This window comes from Chenopodium album, chromosome 26 (assembly GCF_948465745.1).
Source record: "Chenopodium album chromosome 26, dcCheAlbu1.1, whole genome shotgun sequence".
NCBI classification, from domain to species: domain Eukaryota; kingdom Viridiplantae; phylum Streptophyta; class Magnoliopsida; order Caryophyllales; family Amaranthaceae; genus Chenopodium; species Chenopodium album.
In genome coordinates, this window is record NC_137859.1 from 33,231,182 (window position 1) to 33,258,879 (window position 27,698).

The 27,698-nt window shown below is 35.3% G+C and overlaps 2 protein-coding genes across 2 annotated transcripts; one reads left to right on the forward strand and one right to left on the reverse strand.

Moving 5' to 3' along the window:
* Positions 1–1,045: 1,045 nt before the first annotated feature.
* On the reverse strand, positions 1,046–20,006 carry LOC145617223 (uncharacterized). The gene is made up of 15 exons (XM_081671915.1): positions 19,477–20,006; positions 18,674–18,812; positions 18,545–18,585; positions 17,537–17,630; positions 15,521–16,680; positions 13,212–13,352; positions 12,316–12,388; positions 11,991–12,030; positions 11,719–11,791; positions 11,306–11,371; positions 10,958–11,035; positions 7,033–7,205; positions 3,659–3,705; positions 1,767–2,022; positions 1,046–1,685 (listed from the first exon to the last, which is right to left on the reverse strand). The coding sequence occupies exons 1-15, from the start codon at positions 19,839–19,841 to the stop codon at positions 1,342–1,344; spliced, it is 3,090 nt and encodes a 1,029-aa protein (XP_081528041.1). The 5' UTR covers positions 19,842–20,006; the 3' UTR covers positions 1,046–1,341.
* Positions 20,007–21,570: 1,564 nt separating this feature from the next.
* On the forward strand, positions 21,571–22,806 carry LOC145617058 (uncharacterized). The gene is made up of 2 exons (XM_081671758.1): positions 21,571–21,780; positions 21,877–22,806. Exons 1-2 carry the CDS (start codon positions 21,571–21,573, stop codon positions 22,804–22,806), a joined length of 1,140 nt encoding a protein of 379 aa, XP_081527884.1.
* The last annotated feature ends 4,892 nt before the right edge of the window (positions 22,807–27,698 follow it).

Genomic DNA, 27,698 nt, shown 5'->3' on the forward strand with positions numbered 1-27,698 from the left:
TTTTCTCAATTTCTTACTCGATCTTTTTCTCAAAATTAAGGAATAGTGGTATTTATAAGGGTTGACGAGGCAGCTGAGTGAGTTATCTTTCCTCCAACAAATATTAAAAATGAAAGTTGAGTTAATCTTGGCTTTCATTCAGGATCGAAAAAAGAAATTAATAATAATAATAATAGTAATAATTTAATAAAATGAAGAAATCAGTCTACCCATGCACATCGGAAGGACTGTTTCAGAAATTAATATCTGCTAAAAATCAGTAGTAATTTGTTGAATGTGGCCCATAATCTAATCTAACGAAGTATTTCAGTGCTTTATTTTACATGAATTGGGCATAAAGAATTGAAATAAACTATGTATATGAGGTTTAGGACATTGTGTTTTATTTGGAACAAAGTAGTATGATTATGATAGAATCTTATATGGAGTAATTTTCATTTAAGATAAAATATATATATCGAATACTGGATTAGTATAAAAATTAAGTGTTAGATTAGAAAATAAATGTACACCCAAGACCTGCGCGTCGCATTTGTCTAAAAATCCTTACTTAAAAATCTTTTTGACCCAAAATATAATACTAATTACCCTTTACAAAAACCATACTTGTATGAAGTACTACTATATTCATTACTGTATAATTTTTTTAGGTGATTTTTTTCTTATTTTTTATTTTTTTATTTTTATTATTATAATTTTTTTAATCACCACCCGGTTCACCCTTTAGACTAATCTAGATTTGGAGCTTGATTTTGGGTGCTTAAGTTCCAATTCCTCCCAATTGTTAGTGTGAGGGATCAAACATGTGGTCCTCCTTACGAAGTGCAGTCTCAATCACCACTACACCAACAACTAATTGGTTTAGGTGAATCAATATTGATCAACTAAGGAGTAACACTTTTTCGAACAAAATAACCGAAAACAACTTTTTAAGAAAGACTGTGGTAAACTGGAAACAATCTTAGGAAAGACAGTAGATTTGTTAAACAAAACAGCAATAAAAGTTTTTTTTAAAAAAAAGTTAAAACTTTAGAAGTGAGCTACACACAATGTTCAAAAGTTAAAAGAAAAAGAAAAAGTAAAAACTCTTACCAAAATTGTTTGATTAGGCAAATGACCAAATCCATATAATGTCAAGAGTAGATTAAATTAAACTTATATGTAACGGTTTTACCAAACATGTGTAAAGTTACCTAAAATGAGTTAGGGAGGAAATTTTTTTTTCTATGTTAGATAAGAGAAGTGGAGACCCAATACTGCATGGCAGAATATCTGCATAGACTAGTATCCCAAATTATATACAAACCTACCACTCTACAAACAGGAATTAAACCTCGGAGTTTACCTCCTTAAAAGTTTCTTATCAAACTCAGGGGCAACGATCTCCTGACACCGCACTATTCCAGCTGCTCCTCCATAGCACAACCATTTCTCACTTCCCTTATTCATGTTCCATCTCACTTTATTCATAGAGACCGCCTTTGGAGGAAAAACTTCGATTTTAGCAATAACTTCTGCTTTGGGCTCTGGTTTTCCATTAATATTCTCCCCATCTCTATCAACACATATCAGTGCTTGATCATCACTAGCTTTTTTTGATTTGATTGATTTTCCTTTTCCACCTTTCACACTCGTCTGAGCCTCATTTGTGTCTACACCTCCAGCATCATCACCGTAACACAATGCTGCAATATTGTGGGAAGTTGCATTAATGCAGATGACAAAATAGTCCCATATACAAGGAAAATTAACAAGATGAAGCTTACCAAGAACCTGATCATCTGGTTTTTGGCCTTTTTCAGCCCCTTTTCTAGTCCTTTTTGCCTGATTTAAACCTGTTGCAACAGTTCTAGCAGGTCTAGGCGTATTTGCCCATTCAGTTGCTGACTTTCTCATTGGCTGTGGAGAACTTGGTAATTGAGTGTTCATAGTGACTACTGATTCTTCACTTGAAAATGAACTGCAGATAAAATGTGGGGCCCGATTTCTCAATGGATCTTTGTCCACTGCTTTATGTGTTAGCTGGTAACACCAAAACAATCAGGATTAGTTACAACAGAAAAACTTCTTTAATATAATTTCGAAAGAAAAACAGTAATTTAAAAGCAGCTTCCCTACCCTAAACAAAAGAGCCCTTGAAAGAAAACAAAATTCAATTGTTCAACACTTCTACACTAGTGCCTAACATTTCAAGGCCAAGCTACTGGTTGAGCTAGGAGGACCCTGACACTACAACTTAAGCAAACACTAATGCCTAGAAAACTGATGAGTTCCTTAGCAACCCTACATAGATTCTTATAGTTCAAAGGAGCAGCTCCAACTGGAACTTCTGAGTTCAAATAATGGATAGACAGAACAATTCACTTGATCAGATCACTCTTCTCAAGCTCAAACCAGATCTAACAAGTTCTGGCTATGTTGTTAAGCAGGTGAGTCAACTTTGACATTATTGAAAGGTAATGATGCCTTTCACAAAAAAACAACCCCTCTCTTTCTTGCGAAAAGGCAGATCCAATGCATATATAACAATTAACCCCATTCTGTAATCATTCATATAAAACACAATTAAAATCAGAGCTAATTCTAACGACTGGCTAAAATGTAAATCACTGAGCAATTGGAAATGGTACTCCACCCAGACCCAAAAATCTATTAACTGGAATTTCACCCCTATCAACAGAACAAAATGGAATTTTATTTTTATTACATTTTTTAGCATTAATAAAAGACTAAGAACTACTAAAAATGGCGTCTTGTGATTCAAAGTTACCAAAACCAAACAATGAATGAGGGGGTACCTCTAAACTCTCAAGCAAAAATTTAGTATTTGATATATGTGCAATCAACATTAGCCATAGCCTATGAATTCATAAAGCTCCTTTAAACATAAAAAATAGCAGGTCAAATGGCATTGATGTCCGATGCATAAATCTGTTACATAGATCCCAACATCAAAGATGCAGGTCTCAGTCAAGCAGGTTAAACCATTCAAACAATTATGTATCCTATTAGTAAGACTTCATACATGAATCGAATAACAACCTAAAGATATACAGAGCTAGATGATACTCATTGAATCCAAGTACAATGAAATAGAAGTATAAACATTTAAGAGAAAATTTGGCATACATATAATAGTAATAATACCATAATTATCTTACATCAACTAATGCCCAATTAAATACTCTTCTAATGATTGAGTCTAGGACAAAAGAAGACTTACTACATCTTCTGACATTGATGCGAAGGTACCATTCATCTAGAACATTTCTTTAGAAGAACTTTTGAAGAGGGGTACTGGGGAGATAGATGTAAACAGCATTCGACAAGACAAAACTAGTAGAGAGGAGGGTTACAAAAGATCCACAGTAGAAAACACTTCACAAAACATAGTAGTGAAGACTAAAGACAACAAGATAACACTAGAAGAAATTATTGGAGCAAATCAGTGAGTTGAACAGAAAGTTTGGATTATCTAAGTATTTACTCTTCTCAGAGGAACATAGAACTGCAGATAAAAGTGAAAAACTTGTGGTGGGAAGTCAAAATTCTAAATCATGTTTCCAATCAAGAAACAATACATAATAATCTAAAGTAACCATCAAAAGAACAGAAAACAGCAAGAATGAAGTTAATGGGAATTGAAGGTGCATCTGACCTGAAAATAGAGTACAGTTCCATCTGCACAGCAATATGCAACCATCCCTACATAAAAAAAATAATGTCAATATTATTTCAAAAAAAAAAAAAAGAAAAAAAAAAAGAAAAGAAAAGAAAATAATGTCAATATCAAAGAAGGATAGCTGCATAAACATCAATATATCAGGATATAGAATATTTAAATTGGGAAAAATGAGCCAAGTGCTTATGAGTTATGACTAGCTAGTTAACTCCTCTCTCATTTATCAATTTTTTTCAATAAAATTTCAAATTTTACTACATTTATATACAAGTTTTTGCCAAGTATGTCTTCCCTGTAATCTTGTACTCCCTAAGCTTCATATTGGATGACACATTTCATTTAGGTACGTTTGATAATGCAGACTTTCTAATAATCTAATGCAAATATCCTTGATTACATATTAGCAAAAATTATAAACATTTAATATTTTAAAAAAATAGATGTTAAAACGAACCTAACAAGACCCAACATGACTATACTTTTACTCAACACGAAATCACAAAACATAGTATGTCATCTAATTTCTAACGGAGGAAGTATGTCATTTTTTTTCCAAATTATGTTTTAAGATAATATACCTCTCCTCCATCCCACCAACCTCAAATGCTTAAACAACTATCATAGAGAGCCTTTGAAGGTTCTTATAGTTCCTCATTTCCTTAAAATTGCAACAATTTAACTGGTACACTTGTCAAAGCACAACTTTGACCATAAATATCTCTCATTTGACTGATATCTTTTCTTTTGCTTTTCATGACTCCTAGGGAAGGAAAAAGGGAGAAGGGTGGACATGGTAAAGCAAGTTACTTGTGCGGGTGTCACCGGGTTAGATGGATAAGGCTTTTGTGGAAAGTAATATGTTGATCTCTAGAAAAGAATTGTAAGTGTTGTAAATATAATTGTGTACAAGTTCACCTGGTCCTTGTATCTGTTGAAATAAATAGAGATGAGAGAGGGGAAGAATAAATATAAGTTGTATTCAATAAATTGAAAAATATACTACATAACAATATATATATAGTGCAAAATAACTAAGCTAAGTAAGAAACATGATCACATGATCATTGATCATGCTAAAATCAACCCACTAAACTAACCCACTACTATTTCAACTCCACTAACACAAACTAATACTTAGTAGAGCATATCCCTATACATTAGGAGTTAACTAACCGGTAATAATTTGAAGCAAATATTCCAACACACCCCCTTGCTTGAAATTGGATTACAATGACTATTTGATCTTCGCGCTTGACCTCGACGACATTTACTTTTGCTTTTATAGCATTTTGTGATGCACATCTCATCACCCACACAATTTTGATGGTGCACATTATCACCAACATGACATTCTCGAAGCACTTCTCTCCGCACAACCAAACATCGACATTTTTTTATTAATGCACTTCTCATCAATTACTCGATCTTCTTGATGAATTTTTCACCAACTTACATTCAATGGAGCACACCTCTCCATTAACTCTCTTTGACATTGTCCTCCAATTGACCATGTTACCTTGTATCGTACCAAAAGTCTTTGGTATTATTTTGGAAATCGTCTCTGCGTTGATTATAACTTCCACACTCGTAAAGATTATGCTATCTCTACCTTAAACAATTTTTCGTCCTCTTTTTCACAAGATTATTAAATCCAATTTTATGGGCTAAAAGGGAACCCATCAACAAACCAAACTAACCATTACTTCCATGGTTAAACAAACACACACACACACACACAAATAAATAAATAAAAAAAAAAAAAAAAAAAAAAAAAAAAAAAAAAAAAAAAAAAACTCACAAAATAATTTCACTTGAAATACATAGATATTTCTAATAAACAATGAAATCAAGCTGCATTGCCTCTCTCTCTCTCTCTCTTTCCCTTTTCTTTTCGGCTCCGATACCATGTCAAATACGGGTATGGGCGCAAATCAAGAGAGAGATTCCACTTCATAAGTCCAAGGAGATTCCATCCCAAAACCATATGACAATAGGAGGAATAGCCCCTTAGCCTTATAAAATGATTAACCCTCTTTTCTTCAACCAATGTGGGACACTTACATGTGGTGACACTTGGGAGGTCTATTCTTCAACACTCCACCTCACATGTAAGGTCCTTTTTTTAACTTCGTCTCATGAAAGTTTTCGGGCTAGAGTGCTTCTTCACTCCCCCTCACATGGACCTACTCTTGGCCCAGTGAACTTTTGGCCATTTAGGGTCCCATATCGTGAATCTGATACCATGTTGAAATAATAAATAGAGATGAGAGAAGGGAAAGAATAATAAAAGTTGTTTTCAATCCATTGAAAAATATACTACATAACAACATATATATATATATATATATATATATATAGAGTGCAAAATAACTAAGCTAAGTAAGGAACATAATCTCATGATCATTGATCATGCTAACATTAACCCACTAAACTAACTACTATTCTGACTCCACTAACACAAACTAATACTTAGTAGAGCATATTCCTATACATTAGAAGTTAACAAACTGCTAACAATTTGAAGCAAATATTCCAACTGTATCTGTTTACAATTTGTAGTATATTGTGACATTTAGATCAATTAGTTTGAATTTTTATACGGTTATACTGATTTCATAAATGAACTTTGAAAGGATCTAGGCTTCTATGGTGACTTTTTTCAATGATCATGTAAAATTAATTTGGATATCACCATCCTAAGCATTGGCTTTACTTAATACCTCCTCTGGTTCCTTATAATGCAATAGTTTGACTTTTACACTATTCATTTTAACCACATATTTTTTCTAATATAATATACAAAATAAATGTTATAATGGAAGATGTCCCTCTTATTCCTTTCAGTCTTTCAGATAGGCAGGATAAATGACCTCACCCGTTATGAGTCCTCCAGCCAAGCCTTAGAGGCCCAAGTCCCTTTCTCTCCTCCCACTCCTTGGGCCTCAAAACAGAAGAAGAGAATGTAACACACTCAAATAAAGGGAAAAAGGAAATTTAGGAAAAAACAGGAAGTAAAAATCATGTACTGCATGTGTTAACTCTGATGAAAATATACTAGTAGGAGAAATCTTTTTGATTGACATTTTTTTTACCTGGAAGTGGTCAGGGGATCTATATACACCATTTAAGAAAACAATAACTTTAACAAAATATTTTATATAATAAGAAAACATATAGAGATTGCTTAACTCAGAATGTTAGGAGCATCGGGAGATCTTTAAAGACAAATATTAAGCAAATATCCATCAACCCAAAGCTATATAGATTAAAAAGTCTGAGGTGAATAAGATGAGTTCAAAAGATCTAGTTATGATGAAATTAAAAACATGCCATATAAAATACCAAATCACCTGTTAGTCGTGACACATGAATGTTCCAAACGGCAAATGATGAGCAATAATAACTGTGCAATCCTTGTTGCTGTGTTCCACTAAAAGGCTGTCCAGTAACAGGAACATCATATGCAGCTCGTGATATACTAAGCATCCGTAGTGTTCCATCATCATAGGATACAAGTACACATCTTGACAGGGAAAAAAAAATTAAATATTCATGTAAATAGAGCAGGAAAAAAAAAAACACAATAATATCAATGATTGACCAATACTCTATACGACCAAGATATAGAATACATCAAATATCAACACTTTGTTTGGATTGAAGGAAATGAAGAGAAAGGCAAGGGAGGGAAATGTAGGGATAGATCATCTTTCATTTGGATAAAAAATGACGAAAGAAATTGGAGGGGAGAGAAATGGAGGGATTAAATTCTAAGAAATTGATCTCTCCAACAATGAAGAGATTGGAAGGAAAACTCATAATTCTTCCCTCCCCTTCCCTTCCCACCCCTTCCCCTCTCTCCCCTTCTTTTCCTTCCCGATCTATCCAAACACACTTAAGAGAAAAATAGAGCAATGCAACTCCACCAACTGAGAAGTGTCTGGATTATATTGGCATGATTATTCGCTTAAATTTAAGCCACAATAATCAGGACCGGATTATAGATCAGAAGAAAAATCCTAAAGATGCAGACGTTCAACTTTCAAGCATTTCACCAGTGTTATGACGAGCCTTACAAGTTTGCAACCATTGATGGTGTGAATTGACAAATTGAATCATTGTAATTCACGAGTTTTGTTCAATAGTTATAGACTTTTAAAAACCATCTCATTCTTTTGTATACAACAAAGATAATGACAACAAAGACATACTTGCTCCGTTCTTTTTTAATTGCTACGTTTGTAATAACACACTATTCACACATACTCTTTTAACCGTGTTTTGTGATTTATATATTAAGAAAAATATAGCTCATGTGAGATCTTTTTAGATAAGTCTCATTATAAACTTCCAAAATATCAACTTTTTAGAATTTTAAGTTAAAGATAATTAGTTATATAAATGGTGTAAAATGTGCATTGGCAAGCGTGAAACTCTCAACGTTGCAAAAAAGATTGGAAGAAGTATGAGTATAAAAGTACCTTAAATATAAATCCAACTATGTAGTACACAGTGTACACTAAGCAAATATACAAATTACCTTGGCTGATCTAGTAAAAATATGGTCCATATCGTCATAACAAGTCATTTTAATCACACGTAACAGAAAGACATTCTGCTGAACAAGCTCAAAATCGTTACAGAACAACTCTTAAGTTAAGGAACATCCTTGTTCTACTCGATCACTGTTTAGAGTTGGAATGTTCTTGTGTCAGATAATTCTTAAAGATGAGCAAGCATCCCCTTCAATCGAAACATTAAGAAGCAATTTTAAGGAAAACCCTGAGCTTCCCATATGCTACAGAATAAATAGAGCTTACTAGCAGATCACAGGCAGGGCCGGGCTTTGGTCTAAGGCAGATAAGAGCATGTGACATCAGGCCTAATAGGGTGTTTCTGGCTGGGCCAGGGTCAAGTAAATAGCTCTAGCCCCAACATGGAATAGAAATCATAAAATGTAATCCAAGATTGTTGGCAGAGACGATTCAAAGAAGACAACTCACAGTGATGATTCAGGTGTACGGGAACAAGGAAAAGCAGGTCACTGACTGGCAAGCTGTTATTGGCTGGGTGATCATGTCAAGACAAGGGCCAGAGTTCAAAAGTAGGCACAAGGTGTTGGCAACTTTGGCAATTCAAACTGAAGTACTTGCAATTCTCCATGAACTACAGGAAGCCATGACGATTTGCAATTACGTAGAAATCAGGGACTGCAGGCAAGCTATCTTTCCATCTCACCAACAGATTAGGCACCATTAGGAATTATAAACGCCATCAAAACATATGAACGACATCCTCCTAACCTCTTCATTTTTGTACAGTTGTATTGTAAAAGTTAGCAGGTCACTAGTGCAGGTGCACAGGTTAACAATACAGTTGTCAAAGCTAAAATTGAGACCTAGGGTTCCCAAAACTTAATATAACTTAAGGGTAGACAATGAATAAAGAAAGTGGGTGGATGACGTTAGTGGAAGAAGGAGCAAAAAATCGGAATTGGGAAAATGCAGATCTTAAAAGGAAAGATTCTAAATGGAACAAAATTTTTGAAACATCCTAAGTAAAGGAAACTAGGAACATAGAAAATAGAAATGGCATTGTGTGAGAACTGAGAAGCATCACGCCAAAAAATAGGTGTCGGACTAAAATCTGAGACATAAACCTCAAAATCTGAGGCGTAACCTCTAAAATTTTAGACAACCCATCTAATATCTGAGATGTAACTTCCAAATTTTGAGATGTTATATCTTACGCAAACCATCTATAATATGAGACATAAACCCCCAAGATCTCATACTTAAACCTCAAAATCTGAGTCATAATCTCATAAACCCAAAAAGCTGATACTCATAATCCTATATCCAATAGCCTAAAAACTAAGATTCAAAACCCAAAATCTAAGACAAAACATCCAAATTTTGAAACTTAAAACTTGAGACACAAGCCTTAAAAGTCTTAGATTATAAATAAATAAATAAATAAATAAATAAATAAAAATATATAAATAAATCTTATACCTGAGACATAGCTTTAAAAGCTGGAGAGAAGGAAGAAGAAGAAAAAAAAAGAAAAAAGAAAAAAAAAAAAAAAACCAAAAGATCAGACTTAAATATAGAAACAAAAGAAATTCAAAAATCAAAATTTACATAAAATCTGAGACAAAAAGTTCATATTTGATACATCACCCCCTCTGCACACATAATCAGAGACAAAAGCCTAACCCAGAAAGTCACAAACTCACAATAACCCAAAACTCTACCAATTCATAAACAGCAGCATTAGTAGTCTCACCAGAAAACATGAACAAAGTATAATAGGTTGCTTTAATGTTTCCAAATTTTTATGATGAAGAGAAACCCAATACCCTTTTGATTTCGAACATTATAACCTCACTTGTAATTGATAAAGCCCCATACAAACCAAACCACGATATGTTTGATTGATTCTAGACAAAAGATAGTTGGGTTTGGAGGACATCACTGGCAACGAACTGTTGGTCTCCTTTTTCGTCAATTGATGACTTCTTTGGCTGCAGTCATGAGCGTCGAGGAGAGAGGAGTAGGGGACGGTCTGAATCTTTGAGAATTATAGAAAAGATTTGAATATTATTTTACCAGAATCAGGAAGTTGTAAGAATTGATTTTGGAAAGTTTTGTTGGGTTAGTTCGTTCTCCATAGTAACAAAGGAAGAATAGGTTCATATGGGAAACAGACGGACGCAAGAGTAAGTTTGGCAGATGTGTGAGGTGAGCCTCTTCCCAATTCATTTGTGAGTCCATCTCACACAATACACTTTAATCAAAAGATGAAGGGAAGGGGCAACATTCTGTAAATAATGTTTATGTAAAGTTGCAAACATTATATGTAAAGGATGGAGTACTATACCATTTGTTATGAAAAAATATTCCTGCATGTTTACAAGTATACCGAACCCCAGCCTATGTGCACTAGTGTGGAGATATGCTGGGTGGTAGTACACCCTTTTTCAATGTTTCAAGAAATCAGGGTAAGAAAGTACTAGAAGTAACATATCAACAATCATGAGTCGAACATGCCACAAGAAAGGGTTTCGGGTGACCAGATTTACTCAATCCCCTTGCTAGTCCAAAACAATACAAAGATCAGTTTCGACAGACCCACATATATTACTTAATAGGACAAAGTAGGTAAATATTTTCTCATAAAGAAAATATTAACAAAACAAGTGCAGTAATAATAAGTTTATAATTGATGTACAAAAATATTCCATCAAAATCTAGTAGAAGAATTTTATCATACCTTGGATCAGGCACCCAATCAAGACCATATATGAAACGTTGTGAAGGATTTGCATCCCACAAAGGCCGGAACGGATCACTGCAGGTAGATAGAAGTACTCACGGGTTAATTAGTTGCAGATATGAGAACTTGAGAAGCCAAAGCCCAGAATTAAACAATGACCCCAAGGGAAAATTTTAGACACAATATCTCTTCTATTTTTTTCCCCTATTTGGAGGGATGTGAGTACTGAATTAGGAAGGTGCACTTTAGACCCACAATAAGGTGGAACATACAAGCTATCACAAAATTTCTTTCTACTGTTATTGCAAAATGAAGAGCTTTATAAGTTTGAAGTTGCTACATTACCGCAAATCCCAGAACTTCAGCCCTCCATGCCCAGCAGTGACAATAATATTTGAGCTCTCTGGGTCACTTAAAATGAAAGTGAAGATAAAAATGAAGTTAATATAAAAAATAAATAAATTTATAAATAAGCAACAGACAAAATTCACGACACACAATAACAAAAAGAAAATAAATTTTTAAAAAAATTGTTTCATTAAACCAGAATGCTTCTTATATATTGCGAAGTTATATGTTAAATTCTGATCAAGTGTGTCATGGAAACAACGTTTCTGTTATTGCTCATCAATATCAGTGATTCAGCTTTTGTCTCAATTAGAGTAATCACTGCCCATCTCTACAAGACTACAAAATTTATCCTGCTTCAACTAGGAAGGAAAAAAATATATATATATATATCAATCGAATACACTTACCCTTCAAACGGGGCCCAATTAAGGGCTCTAATAGGACTTGTCTCTGCACTAAAGCACAACAGAGGTCTGGCATCTGTAGAGAAAAGCAGTGTTACAATGAAAACAGGAAGGTGAAACTGATTAAACATTAGCTCAATCCCCTAGCTAACTTGGCCCTATTGCGGCAAACTTAAATTGCAAATTAGAAAAATAATTATATTTTCATTTGTGAAATTAACGAGGGAAAGGAAATGATGAGAGGAGCCTAGGTCAATCACTTATAGTAACTGTACCTTCAGATTGAACATCTACCGTAAACTTCCACAAAGCAACCTGCAAAAAGAATTAGAATTAGAAGCATCAATAATAAGAGTACCCAATTTTATTTTATTTTTTTTAACCCTAAAAAAAATAAAGAAAAAGGGGTGGGGGGAGGGGAGATGCATTAATCATTTATTCCTTTAGGAGATACTTGCAGGATAGCTAAATATCATACTCAACCAATTCAGCGCCACCAATTACAAAATTTAAGGGGGCACTTGAGAGAGTAAATAGAGAGTTTATAATGAGGTAAATGCCTAGTCATGACATGTAACACAAAATTGCCTGAATTCCTACCACTCCATCATGACATCCAGCCAATAAAATATCGTGTGGAGGGGAAGCCGACCATTCCACAGTCAGAGGCATACTGCAAATTTGACAAAAATTAAACACAAGTTGCCAAAAAAAGCCATGTACATGAGACCAAATACACTCAAAAAGTTGTATATCTTAAATAATGATGACTAATAAATGTCCAGCAATATGTATAGCAAAAACATCATCTATCTACAACAATAACTACCAAACTTGTTAACAGTCTACAGAATACAGATGTCCTAATTTACAGAATATAGAAAGTTATATCTAATACAGATCATGACACAATCACCTTTGCCCCCTCATAGCTACGGTACATGTTGGGTCTATGCATGAATGATATGATGCTGCCGGATTAAGTCACAGACTTTCTCTATCCACCTACCCAAAAAGTATAATTGATACTTCATACAATATAAATGATGTAATAAAATCAGAATAGGTCACATAAACTGGTTTGCATCACTTTTTTTAATTCATACATTTTTGGAAAATGGAGGTTCAGTTAGCTACACATGGAAACACAAATCATGAACCTTTGATCATTAGCGTCCAAAAGCATTTCTAAGATCTTAAACATTCATAAAAGTAAAGAGCATTTCGTTCTCCAGCTGTGTAGCAAAACAAACACAAGACAATAAAATCGTTATTCATTCAATACTGTTGTAGATCATAACATTAACATAAAAAGCTGTCATGCCTCTCAAAGCATAGATCTCAAGAGACATTCGACATTATACACTTTGAAGATCATCAAAGGCTAAAATGTACATAAGAAAATTTATAAAGTAAAAAATCTCACCATCCATATAAAATTTCTTAGCGGTTACACACACACACACACACACACACAAACATCACGTGTAGTTTACCTCTGTCTATCACCATACTTCAATACTGAGCATCGAAATACTGGCTTCAGTTTAGCAAAACGAGGATCTCGAGGATCTGTGCCTTTTGCATGTCGAGATGCATAAATACGATTAATTACTTGAGGAGAAGGAATTTCCCACCTGCAAATGATGTAAGAGATGTAACTAAAAGAAGACTGTGCTGAAGTAAGCAGCTTTAGAAGTTATGAAAAAGGAGAATGTTACAACACGACATCAGGTTCAAGAAGCATAATACGTAAAAATTAGTGTAAAACCGAGTTGATTATTCAATACTGCGGTGTCATATTAACACAACAACATAGAGAAGACATTACTATGTGTTTGGTAAGGTAGACACTTAAGACAAGGTTTATAGAATGCAGTTCATGATAAGAGAATGTGACATGAACTAAACAGAATCTAACACAGATATCACAAGCAGGGATTTGGCCTCACTCAACTCATTAATTACTGAAATCCACCGATCAAAATAATATATGAAGCAGTAAATTCTAATTGAAGAAACTTTTGCAGCTCAACAACTCCAGACTAGAGTTATGTACTCCAGCATAAGTAAAGCTTTACTTATGGATCCATATCCACCCTACCGTTTTTTTATTTTTTTTGGAAGAGAACAACAATAGAACAACTACTACTTTCTCAAATCAACAGGAGGTCAATTTTCACTATTCATTTAGTTTAGTCTAAATCTTTTCTATAATTCAAGTTGGCTGGCTGTCAAACAATTACAATAGTTCTTAGCTGGCACACTGACTGAAGTGATAAGATTCAATTGTATCAAACCTCCAGAGGAATTGACGTGGTAAGAAAAAAACATTATTTTTTTAGTTTTGCAAGCTACCAAACCATTCTTATTGGGCATTTTCAACACATCAACCACTGGACATACCGACATAGTCATATCAAGCTTTTTACTTTGTTAAAGAATCATGTGCCACATCAATTATAAGCCTTTAAACCACATTCAATTTTAGTAAGGAGTGTAGTCGGTGAGGATCAAAACTTCTCATTAGGCCTATTGTTCATTGAACACACAGCTCTTTAATTAGGGCTGTCAAAAGCTAACACGACACGACAACCCGACATGAAATAAGTGGGTTTGGGTCAAGAATTCTCGACCCGTTTAAATAATTGGGTCGACATGAACCCGACATGTAATTAAACTGGTTAGGTTTGGGTTGAAATTTTCAACCCGAAACCGACACACATAACCCGATTATGTAAATGGGTTCAACAACAACTCGTTAACACGAACCCGACATGCTTAACCCGATTATTAAGTAGTAAAAGATAGCTGAATTTTTTTATTCTAACTTCTACTATACTGGTTTTGTACAAAGCATTGGCGCTATTTTTAAATTTTGATAATTGTTTGGCGGTTTAATATTTAACTTTTTTACATTTCCCTATTCCACTTTTGAGGATTCTAGATAGGCTTACCCGTACTCAGTTGAGCAGCAAGAATAGTTAAACAAACTTAATCATATATGTAATCCATGAAATCAAGTACTAATGCAGATTATAGAAGTTGTCACTTGGTCATTTTGAATGTTGGGATTTGGGATAACTCTTACGTATTGGTTGGATTGCTAAAACCACAAGCTTATATTCTTGTAGTATCTTCTGTCAAAATCAATAACTATAAGCTCTTGTAGTATCGTTAATGATGTATGTCTTTTTAATTATATGTTGAATATTAATCAGTTTATTATATATTATGTGGGTTAAAAGGTTACCCGGATAACCCGTTTAATAAACGGGTTAGGTTTGGGTCAAGGGTTTTCAACCCGTTTAATAAATGGGTTAGGTTTGGGTCAAGGGTTTTCAACCTGTTTAATAAATAGGTTAGGTTTTTCAACCCGTTTAATATTGACACGAACACGAACACAACACGACACGTTTGACAGCCCTATCTTCAATGCGTTGTCTTGATGTATTCAAAATTGACACATGTAAAATTAAATTCTGCTGAGGGGCAACTACTTTTTTCTTGCCTATGCTCACTAGCCATGTTCAAAGTTGCGGATCTAGAACATGGCTTAAACCCTTGCCACCGATAGGGAAGAAGGGACCAGGATCACCCATTACGATCACCAAAACTCAAAAAAGTTGCACCGTGATACTGCATGTCTTAACATTTGTGCAAACCAAACAAAAGAAGGGCAGGGGAGATAATATTAAAGATTTGAGAAAATAGCCTGATTTCCAAATGCTAGTTAGAAATTGAAGAATCTCAAAGACATCACTAAACTGTGTAAGCAGATGAGAAGGAGATATGAGATACTTACACTTCCACAGATCCATTCCCAAGAACAACAGCAAGATAGCCCATCCTATGCTCGTTAACAGACTCATCAACGTTGGGGGGCCGCCATTTCACATCCCATGCAACTTTTCCATCATGACCCAGACACAAGACAACTCTAGGAAGAACATCATCCTTTAGGACATGACTGTCACCAGAACCAAGACAACTGTCACCCACGACATGTTCTTTCGATACCATATTGTCTTTTTGTAAGAGATTTTCTTCTATACTTGCTAGAGAAGGTCCTTCGCCCAAATTTTTTGTTGGCGACCCAATGTTGTCATGATCTAGATTATTAGATGTTTTTGACTTGTTTCTAGACCTTCTCCTCAACACTGCAAGAGTGCAATCCAGATCAGTTCCAAGTACTCTTTTACTGGTACGCCTTTTACCAGTTTCTTCAAGAGGCCCTGAAGTATTCAAATAACTATTTTCAGTTGGGGAAATATTCTTCATACTTTCTGGAATTTCAGTGGCAAGAACTTGAAAAGACAGCCCTTCAGAATTGGAAATTCCAGCATTTTCATTTGTTGCAATATTTTCATTATGAACATCTTTCCTTTTTCTTTTCTTTACTTTCTTTGCAGAAGGGTCATTGACTATATATTCATCCACAGGAAGCACATTTAAAGAATCCGGAAGCTGAACAGCAAGAGCTGGAATGAACTGGCCTTCAGAATCTTCAATTGAAGAACTACTTATTGGATTTTTTCTAGCTTTTCCTCTGGGTTTCTTTTGTTTATTTTCTTCCTTTGAAACCACAATATTTTGATGTTTTTCTTTTGATTGACTAATGGGAGTTGATATGTCCTGGGAGGAGTGAGTGCTCAGCATGGTATTTTCTGGAAGCTGCACAACAAGATCTTTACTTATCTGAATTTCAGGATCAGTGGCAGGTTTCTCTATTGGATTCTTTCTAGGTCTTCCTCTAGGCCTTACAGGTTTACTGACATTACTCTCTCCCTTCTTTGCAGCTTTATTCGTTTGATATTTCCGTTTTGTGCTCCCTACAGGAGCTTGCATAGCTTCCTTTTCTATAGAGTTTAACAGACACCAAATCTGAATCATCCCTCGTCCATTAAGAGGATCTCCTAGCTTGTGATATGTTGAATCAGGAGGATGGGCAGCAACAGCAATAAACTGAGAGACAAGACAACAAACAGAAAATGAGCCCTGTATAAGAATGAGATATTGAGAATAACATTCTACTCAACTTATGGGACTTGAGACTCCTAAAGTCATGAAAAAGCATGGCATGGTGATTGAAAATCTTTTCAACTTTGTAGTGCTCCACCCTCACTTTTTTGAGTTTTATTGAAAGAAATATGCCATAAAATTAGTAGTTTAGTTTCAAGCATTGGAGCAGAAAAGACGTGACTGAATAAGCAGAGCACTAGTATTCTCAAACCTTTTCAATTGTTTTCTTCACATTTGTGAAAAGACGTGACTGAATTAAGCATAGTAATAGTTTTCTCCACCCTTTTCATTTGTTTTCTTCACATTTGTTTTCCCTTTTTTAACCTATTCTTTACACCTCCTCTTAGCCCTCTTTCATAAGATTTCCTCAAATTTTATTAAGTATCCTCATTTCTTGAGTTCCACTCTACACTGCCCTCATTTCTTGCTTCATATGTTTCTCTTGTCTGTTTCCCCACTTTCGGTTTCCCACTTTTATAATTTATCTTCTTTGACTTATCTCTTTACTTTTCTTGTTTCAATTTTCAAGGTCAGTTTCTTATGACGATTCATGTTAGCCAACTCCAAATCATTCTTGATATAGTATAACAGCCACAACGATTCCTCATTGGCAACATACTATGATCATAAAACTAGAATTGCATATATAATTGTCAGGCAAAAAGGATGAAATAAGACGTGGAGAATATAAACAAAGCAAAAACCTATAAGTATTAGTACTAAGACCATAACATGCTTGCTTCCTACACATCAATATAAACCAAGAGAGTAATCGTAAATAGGAGGAACCATCCATTACCTCACATTTTACACCAGATTCTATTCCTTGATCAGTCCTAGGACACCAATCCAATGACCAAACTAGTCCACCAACATATAATACAAAGTCTTTCCTGCAACAAGGTCAAATTTAGGGACAACTATTGCATATTAAAATGCAACAAAGTATGAATATGTACATGAAGGATCTAAGGCATGCAAAGGCACCAAAGACACAACAGTATTGCTTTTATTGCTTTAGATTAGACTAGGCAACTATAGTGATCCATGTTTGAGGCGTGCTAAAGCTCATGCCTCCTAAATTGTAGTAGCTTCAAGTCTGATAAATATAAGTTTAATGTCCAAATCTTCAATGTTATAAAATATAAATAACACGTCACTATGGAAAACGAATTTTATAACTGAGTTACATAATGATGATTCAGGGTAAATTTTTTTCATAAAGGACAGTATAATCATCATAAGAAAATGTACACCTTGCTTTGTCTTACCCTTCACCTCATATCTAACTCTAAGAACCCTATCACCATAGTGCAGTTCATGCCTTTTAAAACCAAACAACTAGCAATTGTTAAGCAGTAAGCCTGTAAGTAAGAAGACTATGATATAGACTTGAGATATCTTTAAAAAATATATTTTACATATGATCAAATAAACAGCACTAGTATTACAATTTTTTTCTGTGGTTGATGTCCATAAGATCTTCGTGTAATTCCTATATACTTCTACTAGTTAGCATATAACAAAATTTTAATCCATAGAACTGCACTAAAAAACATACTGGCCCAATTGTTTATCCATTAAGAAAAAAAATACTTCATAATTCTATAGAAAGTTGAAGACTTGAAACTGTATTATGCCATTCACGCAAAGTTCTATAACAACCCAGATAGAAATTGTCTTCAGTGGGTCCACAAAGGTACAAAAGCATGTGGTCTCACTCTTTCATTTAGGGTCAATGAGGAAGTTATATTGGGATTTGGGACAGACAAATTACAACAATACATGACTATTATATATAGCAAACCTGGAATTAGTAGACAACACAGCACCAGGGACTTTCTCCGCCTGAAACGCAAAAGATAAATAATTAAATACAACATCAGGAAGTCATTGTGACAATGCAGTATCAAAGTATTATGCGAGCAAGGATTACCTCCGTATCACACTTTGGCACCATAGCAGCTGAGAATTGAGATAAAGTTATCTCATTACAAGCTTTATCGCCATGGTGATGTCCTACTTCAGAATCAAACCGAATAGTTTTTGGTTTGTAATTAAAATACCTCCATTCACTGCACGCACACATATAAGGTTTCGTAAAACAGGAACGCGGTAAAGAGGAGGAAATAACTAGAAAATGTGCATCGACTAATAAGGCAATTACTCAATCACATCTCACCTACTCAATATCCATATACCGGACTCTAACTCGAAGCATAAAGATTACAAAGAACAATTCAAGGTGCGACTCATTGTGTTCAATAAAAGTTCATTATATACACCCCATCTTTTGGAGTTTTCGCATCGTAAACACATAATCCTGTACACAAAGATGTCAAATTCTATCTGTTTCGATTCTCAAAGCTCTATAATTTACAGCCTAGTCGCCGAAAAACTTGTTAAATCCACATACAACTATCATACACAGACCCTCGGTCTTAGCCACTAGGCCAAGTAATTCAGTAATTCACACACATTATATAATTGCATACAATATAACACACATTCTTATAAACACCTATCGTACACAGACCCCCAATCTTAGCCACTCGGCCAAGTAATTAACACACCTTACACACATTATATAATTGCACACAATATCCTCCATCTTTCAACCTCCAGTCAAATTCTATATACTAACAGTACAGAATTATCCAATAAATCCAAAAATAATCTCAAATTAACCACAAAATTAGTCAATTACATCATAATACATACACATAATTAAATTAATACCTGAGGAAAGTGATTGTTGATGCTAGGCGTTCAATTTCAGTATCAATGAAACTAGAATTTTCGCCTCGACCGCAAAGCTTGTTGATTGAATCAATAAACCTAAGATGATTCTCAATTGAATAATCAAACACCGAAACTTTAATTTCCGAATTATCGTCGGAAGTAGTAGTTTGAGTAGTAGTCGAGTGATTGAAAGAAGGTTCTGGTGTTGCTTTAGTTTTTCTCTCTCTTTTGCTGGTTTTGTTTTTCTCTACTTTGTTGGTTTTGTTTTTCCCTCTGCTTTTGGTTTTGGCTGAGATGGAGTCACTGAAGTCGGATTCAATGTCGAAGTCGGAGTCGGAGTCGGAGTCGGAATTGGAATCCATAGCTAAGAGAGCGTCGGAGGTTGAAGACGAAGGATGAGGAGATTGAAGAGAAGGGGAAGAGATGGAAACGGGAGAAAAGAACGGAATCTGCTTATGAGTTATGAACAGATATAATATACGTTTTGGTACGTGTTAGAGATGGTGAAAACTCGAATAGGGCAAAAAAAAAAAAAAAAGAACGAAGGAAGTACAAGACTACAAGTTTAGTCGTTTAGACTAGTATGACTCTTTTAAGGGTATTAACCCATGCCATTCTATGGTGTTGTCGCTTCTCCATACTCGTTCATTCACGCTTAGAGGTGGGCAGTGTGCCGTGTCGGGCCGTGCCTGGTGATGGCTCATATCGTGCCGTGCCTACATCTTGGCATGTTGTGCTGTAGCGGGCCACCAATTGGCATATACCCTAGCCCACTGCACGGTCCACGTGTCTGGCGTGTCGTGCCGTACCGAGCATCGGGCCGCCCATAATATTTTTAATTTATTTTTGTTAACAAAATAAAAATCAATGTATTTTTGTAACAACTTTTAAAATGATATAATATTTAAATAATTTTATTAATTTATGTTTATGTTTTTTTTACGGTTTTTTCACCAAATGCCCTTGACCTTTTGCAAAATTCACCAAATACGCTCAAGTTTTTCAAACTTCACCAAATACCACTGACGTATGTTATAATTCATACTGTGACCTCAAAATACCCTGACGTTAAAGGTTCGTTATATAGCAATAAAATTTAATTCACCAAATGCCCTAACTTTGTTAAATAATTACACAAAATACCACTAATTTTTAGGTACAACGACTATTTTGAAATTTAGGAAACTAGCCATTAGTTTTGATTCTCACCCTTTTTTTGCATAAATACTCAACACATAGCAGTCCTCTTATTTGCTTAATTACGATTTTAACATCAGGAGTTATATGCCTAAATCATCCTCTTTTTTTCCTTAATGTCATGTCGACTTGTATATATGAATAGAGGAATTTTGTGTAATTATTCATACTCGTGTATTATTTATACTTGTGTATTATTCATACTCGTTGTACCTAAAAAAATAGAGGTTCTATCCCGAATGTTATTGCTGGCTGAAGACATTAAATGTCTTAGTGGAATTAAAATTTCTAGACGAGCCCTCTCTATCTCTCATTTATTTTTTGCGGATGATGCTATGTTTTTCTTTAAATGTTCTCAAGAATCATGCGAAACAATAGCAGACATCCTTGTTAGATTTGGGAAAGCTTCTGGTCAACAGATTAATTTTGCTAAATCCTTCGTTAAATTTAGCCTATCAGTCTCCCAAGAAATGGCAAATTTGTATAAATCCACCCTTCGAGTTCCTATTATTGACAATATGGGTAAGCATCTAGGAGTTCCTATTGACATTTCTGGAAGGAAAGGACCTTTTTTTGTGGAACTCGTTGAATGAGTTAAAAAGAAAATAATTTCTTGGGCTCATTGCAAGTTATCGGATATTGCCAAACTCATCCTTATTAACTCTGTTCTTTTGGGTATGGTGGCTCATGCAATGAAATCTTGCAAGCTCCCAATTTCCATCTCCAACAAGCTCGACTCTCTTTTCACTAGGTTTCGGTGGGCTAAAAGTGGAGAGAAAGGCATTCACTAGGTAACACAGGCATCAAATTCAGCTTCTGAAAGGCAAGGGAGGTCTTGTAATCCGTGCTACGGGCACTTATAATGATGCCCTCTTATTTAAGAATATCCTCAAAATGCATACAAATCCCCAATTGCTGGCTGCTCGAATCTATAATGCAAAGTCTGATTGCATCCTATGCCAGTCTGCTGATTTGCGTAAACCTCCTCCTACTTCTTTTTCCTGGGTTAGGAAGACTATGCATTCTCTTTCTGTGAAGATAAGAAAAGGTTTTGCGTGGAAAATTGGATCTTGGGACAATGTTCTAGCCTCCAGCTTCCCCTGGGTTAACAATAAAGTTCCCGTTGTTAATTCTAACCAAAACCTAAGACAAAGTACTTTATGGAAAGTCAAGGATTTTATTACTCTTCTTCGCTCCTAGAATGTGGGACTTATCCGAGAAAGGTTTGAGTGGGATAGCGCGCAGGAAATCTTAACCATCGATCTCCCTTCTGAAGAAGAAGAAGATTTCTTATATTGGCCTTGGCATAAAGCAGGCTCTTATACGGTTAAATCAGGTTATGCCTTTCTTGCTACCATGGTCGGTCGGTCTGAGCCCTCCCATAGAAAGGAAGATCTTGATTTCTTCAGAATTATATGGCATCTGGAGATTCCCCCCAAGTGGCGTATTTTCTTATGGAAACTTGCTGTTAACGGTTTCCCAGTCAAAGCCAATCTTCGATCTAGGGGAATTGTCACTGAAACCTTATGTGACTATTGTGGTGAAAAGGAGGAGAATGGTTTTCACCTCTTCCTTGAGTGTTCTATTGCTCTGTATGCTTGGGATAATTGCCAGATACCGAACTGCATAAAACCTACCGGACCCACTTCTCTACAGAATTGGATCCGAAGTCGTATCCTGCTCTTCTATAGTCAGGATGGAATACGTAGCCATCGTATTCAAACCTTTGTGATTACTTTATGGGCTATATGGTTGACAAGGAACAAGTGCGTCTTTCAGAATGATAATGGCTATCTGAGATGTCTCTTTAGAAACCTTACAGAGGCGTCTAAGTTATTACATGACTTCACCAAGGAAGATACTAGATGCCAACACCTTGCTTCCATTACTGATATTCCCTCTCATCCTCCTCCAGGCTTTTTACAAGCTTCTCTTGGAATGCTGCATCATGCCCTAGTTTTCAACGACACTATAGCTCTATCCACTATTAGAGTTGATGGTTCTTGGCATAAACAAAGTAAGCACTATGGGATTGGTTGGTCAATAGAGCTTCGTCAGCTGGGTGAAAGGGCGGCTGGTGGCTATTCTGGAATTGCTTCTTCAGCCTGTGGCCCTGCCTTTTTGCGTTAAGGTGGGCTAGTGAAAATGGGTATAGATCTATTAAAATTTTAACTGATTCTGCTCTCTTAGTCATAGCTTTAAGGAATAAGAAGCCTTCGGAGATTCATCATCTTTGGACCATGAAAGAAATTATTAAGATTGGTAGCACTTTTCAGCATTGCATCGTCCTTAAAGTTCACAGAACAGAAGTTAATCTACCCCACCAAATAGCTAATCAATGCGGGGCCAATGCAAGCAGCTTTGCAACCTCGGCAATTTTTGATGTTTTTTAGGCTGTTTTATTTATTTGTTGCTTTCCTTTATTTCTGCTGTTGTCAAAAAAAAAAAAATAGAGGTGTACTTGAGTATTTATGCAAAAAAGGGTGAGAATCAAAGGGCGGAATAATATATTTGTGTATTATCTTGAGTATTTATGCAAAAAGGGTGATAATCAAAACTAACGACTAGTTTCCTAAATTTCAAACTAGTCGTTGTACCTAAAAAATAGAGGTATTTTGTGTAATTATTTAACAAAGTTAAGGCATTTGGTGAATTAAATTTTATCGCTAACGGACCTTTAACGTCAGGGGTATTTTGAGGTTACGGTATGAATAATAACAAACGTCAGTGGTATTTGGTGAACTTTGAAAAACTTAAGGGTATTTGGTGAATTTTGCAAAAGGTCAAAGGCATTTGGTGAAAAAACCGTTTTTTTATTATTGTATTATTATTGTTCTTTTTATTATTCTATTTCTATTACTGTATTATAATTCTTTTTTATTATTTATTTTATTTTTATGGTTGTGACAGGCGTGCCGTGCTGGCGAGCCAAACTACCGTGCCACCCGCGAGTTCGTGCCGTGCTCGTGCCGGATTTTCGAAATCGTGTTCACGGCACGGCCCATGGCCCACTCCTCGGTCACCGTGTCGTGCCGCCCACCCATCCCACCTCTATTCACGTTTGTGCTAATTCATGAAGAGTAAAGCAATTTTTTTAAAAAAATTATGACGTGGAAGGGTAGATGGTGGGTGGTGGTTGTTCAGTTGTGGAATGGTGGTGATTGTTCGGTGGGTGGTGGCACGGCCGGTGCAACCAAACTCTTAGCATAGGGCCCTAAAAAGTTATGGCCCAATTTTATCACTAGCCCAGTTTTTAATTGAAAAAAACTTGCTTGTCTTTCTCTTTCCTGGGTCAAACAGTCAATTTCAACCTTCTAAATTAACACTACCAATACAGCTATTTAGTAATTACTCTCATCAATCACCCATTTCAATTGTTCCCATAAAATACCACATTCCATCTTCCTTTAATTAATTGCTTCAATTTTTCAATTTAATATCTCACTTTTTAAGAATAGACCTTTTGACAAAGAAAGACAAACAGCGCGTTTTATGTGTGGTTGGCTACACCATGTGGCCGCTTTGATACCATGAAAAATTAATTCCTTGCCTTTCTCATTAACAAACCGTGTATATATACAATGTACAAGAGTAATCCTAGGCTAACCACTAGGAGATAAATAAGGAGAAGAGTAATAGTAACCCTGTGTAATACTGACCAACTAACGCATGTAACACTAATTGGGTAACTTTGTAACGCTGACCGAGCAACCTCCATGATGGTTGTTCACACATTACGGCCAGACATATAAGAATATATGTTTTTATGGACTAAAATTATTTTTTTCTAATCAAAACTTATTTTATAAGAGAAGATACAAGCTTATCTTCGGGCTTCAAATCTCGATAGATCACTCCAAGCATGTCTGCATGTGGAGGTACTCTAATGCAAGGAGTATGTACTTCAGCAGCATAAAATTTGCAAATTAAATGGCGCATTATAAAACAAGGTTTCATAAGTCTAACTGCATTAATATATTTGGTAATTTGTATTTTTTGTAAGAATCTTCCTTTAATAATTTGTCTTCTATCTAATCTTCGATCCTCAAACTTAGCACTAATATATGACTATTCTTACATATCTCTTCTTTAGCAAATGAAATTTCAGGTTCATGGTTTGTGATGCTGGGCAACTTCAGTTTCACTTAAGAAAGGTAAGAGGAGGAATAAGACAAAAAGACTACTCAAGGTCAAAACTCGAAGAATCTTTCGTCGCAGCGCAACATAACATTATGCATGACAATGTACCCAATGTCGTAGTGGAGGTCTCTGCTATAGGGTGTCAAATCTAAGTCCTCCACTTTAATTATATATTAAATCCTTGTAAATCAGACTGGGGGATTTGTGTCAAGAAAATGTAAGTGTCTAAGTCTTTTGACTTGGATAATTTATTTATTCCATATTGGGTTGTCAAGGATCCATTGTGGGTACTTGAGGTATGAAGAGTTCGAGTAGCATGGTGTAAACTTTACCTTGTTTTTTAGAGAAGGTATTTTGTTAGACTTTAACTTGGGACCTGCAACTTAAAACTTACAACTGCACCAAAATCACCTTAGAAAAGATGTAAAAGTGAAATTTCTTTGAAAGTTCAAGACAAAATACAAAGATATTCATGTTTTTTAGTGAGATACTTCTTATACGTAGGAATTTACCAATTGGTTTGAACATATCTACATAATTGGCTAAGAAAAGGTGTCTTTTTACTGACAATTAATTCTGAAGTTGTATCCATCATCTAAATTCACAATGCAGGAACTTATTGCAGAGGAAAACATGTCTCCTTGATACTTATCTTAGTTAATTTTAAGACTGGTAGTCTAAAATTGAATTTGGTGTTTTTTAGAATTGTAGTAGTATATGCAGAATTACATAATATAGAAGGGTTGTAGCAAATTCTGCTATGTAACCAAGTAGTCTATATTTTTTATGGGTAATTACTTTATAGTTAGCTTGAATCTCTCCTTGTTTTTCAGTTAGAACTTGAATTGGCTAGTCTTTGATCATAGCTTGAACAAAATCGCTCTACCAGCCAAACCATTTGCTGCACATAATGCAGCCTCTTGGGAAATTTTCTGGCTGTTAAGGAGCACCTAAACAGATGAATATAGACCTCCATGTTGGATAAGATACTTAATATATTATAGTAGCTCGATTCCATTCAACAATATAATGGGCCTTGATTCATGAAAACAACTAAGTTTTGACAAAAGTTTCTTCTTTTCTAATTGATGGACAAAATTGAAATCACATGCACCAAGATCTATTAGTAACGGTGCACTTCAAACTAGCAAAAAGCATACATTTTGCAACTATTGGTAACAAATTTTCAATCATGACTTTCCATTTAACCAACTTATGACGAGGTGAACTTTATCAATGCAAATTTAACTACCTAAAAGAACTTCTTACACATCCCTAAGCTGAAAGTTTCAATTAGCATGGGACAATAAGCTAATTGCTAGTAATAGAGAAAGTTATAATATGTCCATTTTATATAGTATTTTACCCCCGTCCCTTGGTCATAATTAGTAGTGTTTTTGGCTCTTTAGAGCCACTTTTGTTACTAATATGCATTTTCTAGTGTTTTCGTAGTTTTGGTTGAGTTTTGTAGGGAATTGCACCTTTAGATCACTTTCCCGGGATTTTATGAAGCTACTACGAGCATTGGAGGAGCATGACCGTCGTTGAAGCCCAAGGCCGGCTAGAGCCATCGAGCCGGTGATTAAGGGCTCGGTATTTGGAATACCGAGGTTTGGACCGAGTATTCAAGACCCGAAGAGGAGATCCGGATTGGGCCGAGGAGTCGAGCCCAATCGCAAGTCCAAGACCTCGAGGAGCCACAAGGGCCCGATCGGGCAAGCATAGCACGATCGGGCAAGGCAAGGAAGCACCAAGCCTCGAGTGCTAGGCGCGCCCGATCGTGCGAGGCCTAGCACGATCGGGCGAGGTGCGCAGCAAGAGGGAATGCGAGTAAAGGCGCGCCCGATCGGGCGGCCCTTAGCCCGATCGGGCGCGTGTTTCTGGAGGAGCTGAAGTTGGCGAGGCATTTAGTTCTAATTAGGATCGTTAATTATTTTCGTTTTAAGTACGTTTAGGCTTGTAATTTATTACTTACACTTTTCTTTTCACTTTCTCTCTCTACTTAATATTTTCTCTCTCTAGACTTTTCTCTCTACCTTACTCTTGATCTTGACTACTTTGTAATTTCGCCGTCTTGGTACGATTTCTATTTCATTTAATTTCAGTAATTTCTTCCTTTCAATTCCTTATGGCTTACTTTATTATTTTGCATGTTTTAGATTTAATTATGTGTGAGTAGTTTAATTCTAGGGTTTATGGGGATCCATAATTAATATGAAGGGATAATTTGTTATTATTGATTATTGATATTGCATGATAATTTCTTATTGAATTGTTTTAATTCTTTACAATTGGATTATGAATCGAGCAGATGTAATTTGATTGTGAATGTTTAGCAATATTGAATTGATGAATCGAGCAGATGTTAATTTGATATTAAAGGCTATTTTCAATAGGAACTTAGATCTAGTAAATTGCGAGAGCCTGTTAGATCTATGTTGGTTAATAAATTGCGAGAGCCTGTTAATCATGTTATCTGTGCAATGTTGATTAATTGATTGTTATGTTTTATCCCGGAATATTAATTATTGGTGAACCTATACCCTAAGCCTTCTTATTATCGACTTTCTCCCTAAACTTAATCTTCGTAGTATAGATTCATATTAAAAACAACAAAATTGGTTACCTTTATAATTTAGATTATATTAATTAATTAGGAGTAGAAAGACCAGTTTCCCTGTGGATTCGACCCTACTTCCCTATCTACTTTAGTTAGAGGATTTAGGTAATACTTTTGATTAGGGGATACGACTTTACCCTGTCAAAATTTGGCGCCGTTGCCGGGGAAACGGTTTTATTTTTATTTCTAATTGTTTTTGTAGTCTAGATTATTTTTCTTTTGCCTCAAAGGACTTTAGTTCTTTGAGGTAGTTCTAATATCT